We start from the raw sequence: 11,928 nt of genomic DNA, 5'->3' as shown, positions 1-11,928 counted from the left end.
CCCATGTAGCCTTGGGCACGTTGCACAGTCCCAGAGTGTCCCAAAACGAGAATGAGAAATGACTTCTGAATATTGTCTACCGAGGATTTTTGGAAAGGTTCACCATAAGTTGGAATCTACTAGAATGATGCATCTCGGGGGACGTGGTGGCACAGCGGGTTAAACCACAGAAGCCTCTGTGCTGCAAGGTCAGAAGACCTGCAGTCGTAAGATCGAATCCACGCGACGGAGTGAGCCCCCGTCGCTTGTCCCAGCTAACGCCAACCTAGTGGTTCGAAAGCATGCAAAATGCAAAAATGCAAGTCGATAAATAGGTACCACCTCGGTGGGAAGGTAAATGGCATTCTGTGTCTAGTCACGCTGGCCATGTGACCACGAAGGATTGTCTGCGGACAAAACGCTAGCTCTATGGGCTGGAAATGGAGATAAGCACTGCCGCCTAGAGTCGGACACGACTGGACAAATTGTCAAGGGGTACCTTTACCTTAGAATGATGCATAATTCAGACCTTATCATTCCCCTTATGTTTTGGAGAACTACAACCACCACCACCCACCCCAAATCCTGGGGACAATGTGAAAAATAACATTTGCAAGCTTTGCTCCACCTACCTACACATGATCATTTGGAAATCCCCATGCTTGTGGAAATGACAAAATGAAACACACACAAAAATGCAGCCACAAAAAGCAGCACTCATGCTTTCCTCTAGTGCTATGAATTTATTGATTGCCAGGTAGGAAATAAGAACATGCACAACAGTAACTCCCCTCGAGAGATGGAAACATAGGTAAAAATGCCCAAATGAAGTGCAGAGAAGGAATCCCAGAAAACCCACTATATCCTTTCTGCAAATTGTTGTAACCCACTATTTTGGAAGTCCCGAACTAAAATTGTGTAACGCCTACTGTTCCATTAAAGAAACAAGCAAGGAGCGGCAGCAACGAAGGCCAGTGAGTTTAGTCACTCGTACATCCGGCACATCCAAAGGACAGGTCTAAACATCTGCAGGTTTCGGATGACACCCCTTTCCCCAAATAACCCTGGAGAAAGTAGCTGACTGGGTGGGAAAGGAACTGAGAAGGACCTCTTTCCTCTCAGAGACACCATTTGCAAGGTTCTTCATGGAGAAGCTGTGCCAACTAGTTTTTGTTACACAGTTTCACATTCTGCAAAACCCTAATTATTCAATTTTACTGCTGATTTCCCCATGTCAGAAGCCAGGCTCTAAATCCAGATTCGTTGAAAGGTTACCAAATAATCGTTTACAGGATTTGTTTACCATCGCTGTAAGAGGTGCACCTTGAAGAGGTGACACCCAAGTCTTGCATGTCAGTTATTGAACCTTGGAATCCATGGCCAGAATCTTAGTAGGCTTCACATAAGATTTACATAGCTTGCCGTGACAAAATGATGAGGTGTCGGGAGGTGTCTGGATTGCTCCCCAGTCGTGGGTGCAACCAAGAGGTGCCCCAGAACCTCACCCATTAGCTGCAGCAAGCCAGACAGGCCTTACGCGAACATCAACAGGACTCGAGCCATTTCATTCAAATAGACCAATAGAATGTGGACGGAGGCACTGGGTAAAAAAAAAGGGAGAAGTTCCTGAAATTAGCAAACTGCAATTTAACTTCAAATTTAAAGCAATCACGTTGGCATTTGACAAAAGGATGCTGAGATTTGCTTTTCGTTTCCTGTGGGACGATGCGTGTTCGGCTCTTCAGAGCAAAGAGGGTTTCCTTTTCCCAAAGGTTGGCCGGGTCCACCAGCTTCATTGAGGGATCTCGATTAGGGTTTGCATCGTTGGACAAAGCGTGGGTACAGACACACATCTCGAATGTGATGCCTGTTAAGGATCCAGGTCAGGAATCTTTCCAGGCCCAGGCCGTAGCCACCGTGAGGGCACGTGCCGTATTTACGCTGCAAAGAAAGATAAAATGTGAGAAGACGGGTCATTCATTGGGGCATCCAAGTCCAGACGGAAGGAATACATTTCACAAGGGTAAGAGAACCTCTTTAGTCCAAATGCAATTCTATACAGTGGTGCCTCGCTTGATGACGATAATCCGTTCCAGCAAAATTGCTGTAGAACGAAATCGTTGTCAAGCGAAAGTAAAAAGCCCACTGAAACGCACTGAAAACCGCTCAATGCGTTCCAATGGGCGAAATATCTGATCGTCCTGCAAAGATCCTCCATAGGGCGGCCATTTTCCGGTGCCTGTAAAGCAAGGAAACATAGCAGGGAGCCATTTTACACAGCGGGGAGCCATTCTGAAAGCCCGATGATCAGCTGTTTTGATCGTCATAAAGCAAAAACATCGGTTCCCGAAGCAGGGAACCAATCATTGTAAAGCGTTTTTTCCCTATCTAAACATCGTTTTGCAATCGCAAAATGATCGCAAAAACCTAATCATTAAGCGGATTCATAGTGGAGCGGGGTAATCATTAAGCGGGGCACCACTGTAGTCTACAGAGTTATCTTTATATTCTATGAGAAGTTCCTGAGGGCTGCATTCCCGTGGCTGGCCAGGCAAAAAACAGGACCAAACATATCAGCATATTTTACCTTAAAGAGTTTTTAGTGCATTAAACATTAAAAAGGTACACAATGGATAATGAACTAGAAAAGCTGGAAGAACACTGTAAGATATTAGCTCTTGTTAAGGTTAAGATCAATAGCTAAATAAAATGGACTACTGTAATGCTCTCCACTTAGGGCAGCCCTTGAAGTCAATAGAGAAGCATCAGCAGGTCCACAGTGTGTCACCCAGGTTGATTACAGGTACCAGCACATATATGAACACATCTCCAGTTTTGGCACATCTTCACTGGCTCCCTTTTAGCTTCCATGCTCAATGTAAGGTGCTGTTCATAACCTATAAAGCCCTTAATGGTTAAAGACCTTGATATCTGGTGGAACATCTCCCCTACAAAATAGCTTCCCATCTCACACACTTCTGACAGTCCTTAATGTTAAGAATCAGAACACCCAAGCCAAGGAGGCAAAAAGAAAAGAAAAGAAAAAAAAGCCAACACTAGGAAGCTTTCTTGACCATGTTCCTTTCTCTTTGGAACAAGCTTCCTACATATATCACCAGACATCGCCCCCTTCTGCTTTTACGAAGCTAATGAAGACCAAATTCTACAAAGCTGCCTTCTACTAGGGTGAATACTATACTGAGATGTTCAGATGGGTTTTAATTTGTGTATTTTTATTTAAAGGTAGTTATAATGAGCTGCAGAATTTATTGTATTTATTATATAGTGTTTAAATGTATGCATTTATTGCATATTGTGAATCACCCAGAGAGTGATAACACTAATGAAGCAGTACAGAAATGGAAATAAAATAAAAACAAACATAAAGACCAACCAAATGTAGCTAGTCTTTTGCATCAAGGCTACTCAATTTAAGAACCACAGTAACAAAAGGAAATGATGTCACAAGGATGCTTGCTGTTGTTTCTAGACAAAGATGCCAGGAAAATCATCAGTGAAAGAGACACGGAAAATATTGTGTCTCGGTGGAATTACAATTCCCAGAATTCTACAGCTCAGCATGGCCACTGCCCACCCAGGGATTATGGGACTAGTCGTCCAAGGAACAAATGACCTGGCAAGAAATCCCTCCAATGTTCTTGCGCAACATCCTACCACCTTTAAAATTCCTCCAAAGCAACAGAAGACGCCTCTGATCAAGAGCTGGGAAAACCCAATGAGCTGCTGCCCCTGCAGAAATGAACTTTTCCTCCAAGCTCTGGGCTGAACCGGCAACAGGCAGCCAAGAAAAAAAAGGGCAGGCAACTTTGCTGGAATTATTTCTAAGGCTGAGTTAATTAATCAATTTCAGCTTCACAGTTTACAAATAATTTGTCCGACTTTAACAGCAGCTTGTCCATCAGATGGATCGATACTACGGAGCTGGAGCATTCGGGCTCCGTCCCGATCGCCTTGAAATAGTTCCGAAACAGCTGTCTTGACCGGCTGAGTCCCCGGGACGTGGAATCTTCAAGTCCCCTGAGACTCCTTGCCTCCAGCACGAGAAGCAAAGAGGTTTAGTTTTGTCAATTTGCTCACATCCTCTCTGTGCACAAAAACGGGCCATTTCCCTCGAGAATCACACATCCACAGAGCAAGCCCCAAAACGCCGGCTCAAAAGATACAAACAACCCATGCAATGCTTCTCTTTAAGATTCCATGAAACAAAGCAGAAGCTTTGCGTACAGGCGTAAAAACTGTTTTTTGCAAAAGGGCAAAATGCATAAAAACTTCTGCAGGCCAGCCAAGGGGAACGAATTTGTATTCTCTCCTGGCTCATACATGAAAATGGTAGACAAACGTGGGTTTTTATCCCCAAATAAAGTCACATCTAAACCCCAGTTAATGGGGGCCTGGCAATTCAAGACAACCTTCTCCTTTAGCAACCCTTTTCCCTGCATCGCTAATGCATAGAAGCCTGTTCAAGGCAATGCAAGGGGATCCCACCCATTCCTCATCCTTCCCAGCAAGTCACAACGGCTGCTTGGCAAACGCATCCCTGACAGCAGGAGGGTGTGGAAAAGAGAGCCTCGGCTGTGCCAATGCAAGTCTGCCTTGCTGTCAAGCCTCTACATGGAGTTGCCTCGGGGCACTGGCTGGTTATGAATGGCCCAAACAGCCGGCTAGCTTGCTATCCAAAAACACGGTCTGCTCTGCATATTGTAAAGCAAGCAGAGGAGAAAGAAAGACATTCCCCCCCCCCAAGGTTCTCAATATGGCAATCAAGGGCGTGATGGGCTCTCGGTGCAGGGAATGGCGATGTGAAATTGGACATGTTGGAATGGAGCCATCCATTGAGCAGAAAGAGGGTCTTCTCCAGCTCCAGAAAGCAGCCAGCTGCAACAGACTATGTGTCGAGTGCCACCCTTTCACCCCTGGGCGGATTAAGAGAGTCTCTCAGCCAGAGAAAGAGAATTTCTGTGGCCAGACGAATGCCAAGACTCAAGGCTAAAAGCAACCGGAACAAGATTGCAGAGTAGAACAGACTGAAACTGCAGAAGTATAGAAGGTTTCAAGTTCCTCCAGAATTCTGCATTGAGTAAGGTGGCAAGCAAAAAAAAAAAAAAAAAAAAAAAAAAAAAGGGTGCTTCCGGAGAAATTCATCTGAAATTTTTGGCCAGATGTTGGAAACATGGGATCTGCAGTTAACAGTTGAAAGATAAGTGACCACATACAGTGTGAGGCCCTGGAACACGCATCAAAGCACACCTAGCAATGCATATCAGAATGAAGAGGGAACGTACATCTCTTGGCCATTTTCCTATTATGTGCTCCACACCTTAATTTTTGTGCAACTCTGTTTAATGAAGATATCTGGAGAACTAAAAAACGTGCATTTTAAAAAACATTTTGGCTGGTTCTATGAAAAGTACAGCAGGACCCCTGTATCTGCAGGATCAGTATCTTCTGATTCATTTATTCATGGCCTAAAAATATAAAAAGTATTAAAAGAAAAAAAACTGGAAATATATGTGTGTACAATGAAGTTGCCAGAGCTGGCCACTAGAGGGAGCCAGAGATCATTCTATGTACTGTACAGTTCACTACTAAAATGGTGTTCATTATAATCCATTTTTCAGCATCTGAAGGGGGTCTTGGAATCAACTCCCCATGGACAAGGCTTCTTACTGTATTGCCAAATACTGGATTTGTTTTATTCGCACAAACCATAAGAATTGTCTTTGTTCTTTGCTGCTGTTGAAAAAAGCAGGAGTTACAGAAGTAGACGACTGACCATCAAATGTCAGGGAAGCAGAGAAGTTTCTGGGTTTAATCCTGCTCCCCCAGTGTGCACTGTGTTTAGGCCAAAATACAGAACTAGCTGAGCAGTCACAGGTTTTGATCTTTACGGGGAGGGGGGGGGGCTTTAGGTATTCATATGAGATTGGAGCACCAAAACACTGCTTGAGTGCCTTGTTCCGTGTTTTCTCCTGCAGCAGTTTAGTGTTCCTGCAATCCATGGCAGGAAAAACAAGAGTATTCCATGCAACTCAGCACTGATGACTGAGCACATCAATAATTACCTGGTCTGTATACCAGTAGTAAGGGGTGGGGTCAATGCCTTCTCTGTTATAGCCTTCCAGCAGCTCATCGCTATCCCAAATACGCATGGAGCCTCCAACGATCTCACCAACGTTGGGCATCAACACATCGACCTAACAGAAGCAAGGGGAAAACAATACACTGAAAGCGCCAACAAGGGCTACATGTCAATTAAATTAGTTTTTTATATTGCATTTATACCCCACCCATCTAGTCAATTGACTACTCTGGGAGGTTTCCAACATGGGTGTGTTGATGTGGTCCACTAGAGGCTGTATGTGGCCCATGAGGTACACTTCCCCCCCCCCCGCCTGATATGCTTTCCAAAAGACCCCAGGCCTCTGCATTTTAACAGAATTAAAAACAAACTCAAGTGAAAATAACCAGCATTCCACCACTTAATTTTGCTGACTGTGTGGACTGGGTCTTATGTGACAGCTGCCAAAGTCAAGCCACCTACAGCGCGTTAAGCACATTAGGTGGCAAAATAAACACAAGAGCAGTTTGCCCCAGCGAGGAACATCTTTATAGTTTTAAAAATTCTATCGCTTAATTGGTTTCCGAAACTGCTGTTGAGAGAACCACGGAGCCTTTAAATAAGCAAGAGACCGCATTAAGAAGCCCAGCCGCTCCTTCACCCCATCTTGCATGCAATACATGCAGGGAACGTCAACTGACAGATTCAGTAAGGCGAGAGTCCTCAGGGCAGCGTTGCATGTAGAAGGACTTTATCTCTGCAGGAAATCGACACAGCAAGATCGGCTCATTAATGGCATCCGTCATCTGTCTCTCGGGAGCCTCTGGGATATCCTACGGTTAAGAACAAGACTTATTAGTTCATCCACTTCCACCGCCACCTGCCTACAACAGCTCTGTTCTACCCTCCATTCACTAAGCCACTTCTGCAAACAACACTCACCTGTTTAATACAGCGGTGTTGTTTCTTAGACCACTCTCACTTTGTCTGACTCTTTACCCTTGACGTGTATCTAGCCAGGACTTGGCATTATGCTTTGGACTGAAACGTTTATGGTTTGACTATGACCAAATATCCATGCAACCCGTAAGTATTCATAATACAGTGGTGCCTCGCTAGACGATGATGATCCATTCCACTGAAATCGCTGTTTAGCGAAAGCATTGTCTAGCGAAAAGCATTTCCCTATTGGAATGCATTGAAACCTGTTTAATGCGTTCCAATGGGGAAGAATCGTCGTTGTCTAGTGAAGACTGGCCATAGGAAAGCCGCTTTGCGAACCACCGATCAGCTGTTTAAATACTGTAGCAGTCTTGCGAAGCTTAGGTCCCGAAAACACCCGTTTTGCGAGCACGGAGGGAGCTGTCAAAATCGTTGTCTAGCAAAAATCAGTTTGCGAAGCAGGGACCAAACATTGTCCAGTGAAATTCCCCCATAGGAATCACTGTTTTGTGAATCGCTATAGTGATCGCAAAAAGTCAATGTCTAGCAAAAAAACTGTCATGCGGGGTAACTTTCTAGTGAGGCACCACTGTAGGATCTTCTTTTCTCACCGCATAACGGGGCTGTCTGCAAGCCAGAAAAGAATTGCTCCTCTATGGTATACCCTAATGGCAACTCCTTCTATACACATGGATTTGCAAACAGGCCAAAGAACAGCACCATGTTACAGCAGGAGGACATTCCAAACTCTGGTTGCTGCCCTCAAGAAGTCTCTTTCTCCGATTCTCACCAAACATCAGCTGTTGCTAGGACAGAAAGACAGAGTTCTCCGAAAGATCTCAACACCCAGGCCAGTATGGGCAGAAAACCTTCAGGCCACCAGGTCTCAAGGGGTTCAGGAATTTACAGATCACAACCAGGACACTGATCTGCACCCAGAAGCTAGCTGATCTTCTAGGTACTAACCCTAACCCCAACAATAATAATAACAATAATGAGAAGTAGCGGCAGCAGCTAGCCGTTACCTAAGAGTCCCAAAGCCCCAGTCCAGGGAATTCCTGATGAGCGGATGTCCCCAAACGCAAGCCGACAAAGACTGCGTTATGGCAATCTCATGGTTTCTGTTGAAAGAACAGGGGCCAACAAGTGTGGATTAAAACGACAACAAGACTCACGTCTCCAAATTCGTAATAGGTGCCGTCTTCCTTCCTCACGTCATGTTGTTTGAGCCATACAAGGGCATCGGTGTAGTTCATTCGCCTGAAGGGCCTCTTGGGAGGCTCAAAGTTCTGCATTTACAGAAGGAGGACACCTCTCTTGAATTTGAGGAAAATCTCTTTTAGGGGTTTGGTTTCTTAATCTAGCTTGTCCCACCCCATCCCAAAGTCACAACAGATTGGAAGAACTTCCAAAGCAAAACTCAGAAAATGACTTTTTAAAAAAGCACATCATTTCTGTTCCGCCTCTCCTTCCATCCCCTCTCCTTTGTGTCATCTTCGAGATCAAGAGCCAGCAGAGTGCCGCCCTCTTGATCCTGTTGAACTAGAACTCCCATCAGCCTTAACCAGTGGCCAGGGAGGCTGGGGTTCGGAGTCCAACAAATATCTGGAAGGCTGCCCTTTACCCACCATCCTGTTCCGAACTGTGTAAACCTGCTGAGAAGGGGACCTGTCTGCACCACAGACATCTCAATAATAATAATAATAATAATAATAATAATAATAATAATAATAATAATAATAATAATAATAATAAATAATGAGGATGAGGGGAGGGGAGCTCAGTTTTGCACAAAGACCATTATGCAGCATCCAGTTAATGAGACAGAGCTTCTCCATAAGAAATCATAAGCAAACAAACTTTACAAATGGCTATTGCCGCCACTTACTGGGTTGAGGGCGTACAGCAAGTCAGACGCAGGAGATTTCAAGACTCTGTCCACAACATCACAGACAAGATCCTCTAAGCGGGTCAACAAGTCCTCAAAGCTCATGAAAGGGCATTCCGCTTCTATGTGCGTGTACCTGCAGGAGACCGCGGAAACCTTGCGTATAAAACAGGTTGAGAACTCGTCTGAGACTGCTGCCACCACCCATCCCAAACAACGCGCGGAGTGCCTTTTCATTGAATACAGGCAGGCGAATACAGTTGTGTTCAAAATTATTCAACCCCCAATGCTGTAAAGGGGTTTAGGGACTATAGTGTACATTTGGAATTGTATTCAGAATGAAATCCTACAAGGACGTTTTAAAGAACCAAATGCAACTAAAATAACATAAATTGTTTATGTAATACAGTAGTAAATGTTTCTTTTGTGGTTTCTTCATTGCCACAATTATTCAACCCCTTAAAGACTACCACTCTGAAGAACAGAGGTTCATTCAGGTGTTTTCGAACAGGTATTGAAAACACCTGTGGATGTCACCGAGCACCAATCAAGCATAATAAGCACCAATTAGGCAGCTTTAAAATGACTGTGATACTCAGCTCCTTCTAGACATTTACTGGTGTGGTTACAAACATGGTGAAGTCAAGAGAATGGTCCAGGAAGACAAGAGAAGAGGTGATTTGTCTTCACAGGAAGGGCAATGGCTATAAGAAGATTGCAAAGAAGTTAAACATACCAAGGGACACCATAGGAAGCATCATTCGCAAATTCAAGGCAAAGGGCACTGTTGAAATGCTACCTGGTCGTGGAAGAAAGAAGATGCTGACTTCGACTGCTGTGCGCTACCTAAAGCGTAGAGTGGTGAAAAGTCCCCGTGTGACTGCTGAGGAACTGAAAAAAGATTTGTCAGATGCGGGTATAGAAGTTTCAGCTCATACAATAAGGCGCACACTGCGTAATGAAGGTCTCCATGCCAGAACCCCCAGGCGCACCCCCTTGCTGTCTCCCAAGAATAAGAAGAGTCGACTGCAGTATGCCAAAAGTCATGTGGGCAAACCACAAAAGTTGTGGGATAGTGTTCTGTGGACTGATGAAACAAAATTAGAACTGTTTGGGCCCATGGATCAACGCTATGTTTGGAGGAGGAAGAACAAGGCATATGACGAAAAGAACACCTTGCCTACTGTGAAGCATGGCGGAGGGTCAATAATGCTTTGGGGCTGTTTTGCTTCTGCAGGTACAGGGAAGCTTCAGCGTGTACAAGGTACCATGAATTCTCTTCAGTACCAGGAGATATTGGATGAAAATGTGATGCAGTCCGTCACACACCTGAGGCTTGGGAGACGTTGGACCTTTCAACAGGACAATGATCCCAAGCATACCTCCAAGTCCACTAGAGCATGGTTGCAGAGGAAAGGCTGGAACATTTTGGAGTGGCCATCGCAGTCACCAGACTTAAATCCGATTGAGAACCTCTGGTGGGACTTAAAGAAAGCAGTTGCAGTGCGCAAGCCTAAGAATTTGACTGAACTGGAGGCTTTTGCCCATGAAGAATGGGCGAAGATACCCGTAGATCGCTGCAAGACACTTGTGTCAAGCTATGCTTCACGTTTAAAAGCTGTTATAAGTGTAAAAGGATGTTGTACTAAGTACTAAGATTGAATGTCACTTGGGGGTTGAATAAAAACTAATAATGATGTGAGCACAGAAAAGACATTTGTGGTTATTTCATTATAAACTTAAGGTTATATTTCTCTGACCTACAAGTGCCTCTTTCATGTAAATGTAAGCAAGATGACTGAATGATCAAAATCAATGTCAAAATGGCCAAAACATTCAATTTCAGTGGGGGTTGAATAATTTTGAACACAACTGTAACTCTAAAGAAGGAATTCACCACACTGTTTTGTCCTGGGCTATGTGCCCGGACACAGGAATGCTAACCACTGAGTAGGCTGAAAAAGGATGCGGGACTGCAAGAAATCATTTTCAAACAATGTTAATTTTCTTGTTTTTTAAAATCTACATACTATCACAGCAGGGAAGCTGGAGAGAACAACTGGCTGACCAAGTGCCATCACTTGGAATGCTGAAGAGCCTTCAAGAAAAGAAATACATCAGACTAGTATCGGTGGGTCACCTTCTCTAATAACGCCAATGACCCCATGCTGTCAAGTCAATTCAGATTTACGGTGACCCATATCACAGTTTTCCAAGTACAGAATACTCTGAAATCGTTTACCACATCCCTTCTTATCAGGGTGCCTTGGGACTGTGCAGCTTGCCCAAGGCCACACAGGCTGGCTCCTCTGGGATGCACCATGGGGGGTGCTTGGTGGGGCAGTGTGTGGAAAGGGACCCAGAGTGAGGAGTCTAAGGGGCTGAGAGCCAGGGAGGCCAAAGCTGTGATGGATACAAAACCTGAAAAGAGGATGAGGTACGTGGAATCTGGACTTCTATGATGAAACTTAGGATCCACGTAGCCCTGTATGAGTGCAGATAATCTGTCTAGGATTTAGGTCTATATCTATATAACTTAGATAACTAGATCAAATATTGATGGGTAACAGGTAATCACCAGTACAGTGGTGCCTCGCTTTACGACTGCCCTGCATTACGATGAATCCGTTTAACGGCAATCTTTTTGCGATCACAATTGCGATCACAAAACGATGGTCTAAATAGGGGAATTTCACTTTGCGATGATCGGTTCCCTGCTTCGGGAACCGATTCTTCACAAAACAACGTTTTTAGAATAGCTAATCGGCGGCAACAAAACGCCTGCTGGGTAAATAAAATGGCTCCCCGCTGTGTTTAGGGATGGATTCCTCGCTATACAGTGAAAATGGCCGCCACATGGAGGATCTTCGCTGGACGGTGAGTTTTTAGCCCATTGGAATGCACTGAACGGGTTTCAATGCGTTTTTCCCCGCTTTACAATGTTTTCGCTTAATGGTGATTTTCCTGGAACAGATTATCATCGTTAATCGAGGCACCACTGTACTTAAATGGGGCCTGGGAATACAGTGGCAGCTAGCAA

At 44.6% G+C, this 11,928-nt stretch overlaps 1 protein-coding gene across 2 annotated transcripts in view; it reads right to left on the bottom strand.

The window, feature by feature from the left end:
- Positions 1-675: 675 nt before the first annotated feature.
- NARS1 (asparaginyl-tRNA synthetase 1) overlaps positions 676-11,928 on the bottom strand; it is a 30,325-nt gene continuing 19,072 nt past the window's right edge. For both annotated transcript variants that reach the window (XM_072992890.2, XM_072992891.2), the window contains exons 11-15: positions 8,889-9,024; positions 8,176-8,289; positions 6,760-6,891; positions 6,063-6,194; positions 676-1,920 (exon numbers count right to left, since the gene is read on the bottom strand). In XM_072992890.2, the coding sequence (XP_072848991.2) occupies positions 1,789-1,920; positions 6,063-6,194; positions 6,760-6,891; positions 8,176-8,289; positions 8,889-9,024 (646 nt within the window). In that variant the 3' untranslated portion in view covers positions 676-1,788. The remainder of the gene's footprint in view (positions 1,921-6,062; positions 6,195-6,759; positions 6,892-8,175; positions 8,290-8,888; positions 9,025-11,928) is intronic.

Source organism: Pogona vitticeps, chromosome 2 (genome assembly GCF_051106095.1).
Source record: "Pogona vitticeps strain Pit_001003342236 chromosome 2, PviZW2.1, whole genome shotgun sequence".
In the NCBI taxonomy this organism is placed as follows: domain Eukaryota; kingdom Metazoa; phylum Chordata; class Lepidosauria; order Squamata; family Agamidae; genus Pogona; species Pogona vitticeps.
The sequence above is the reverse complement of the archived record's forward strand: the minus strand, read 5'-3'. Positions and strand labels throughout refer to the sequence as shown.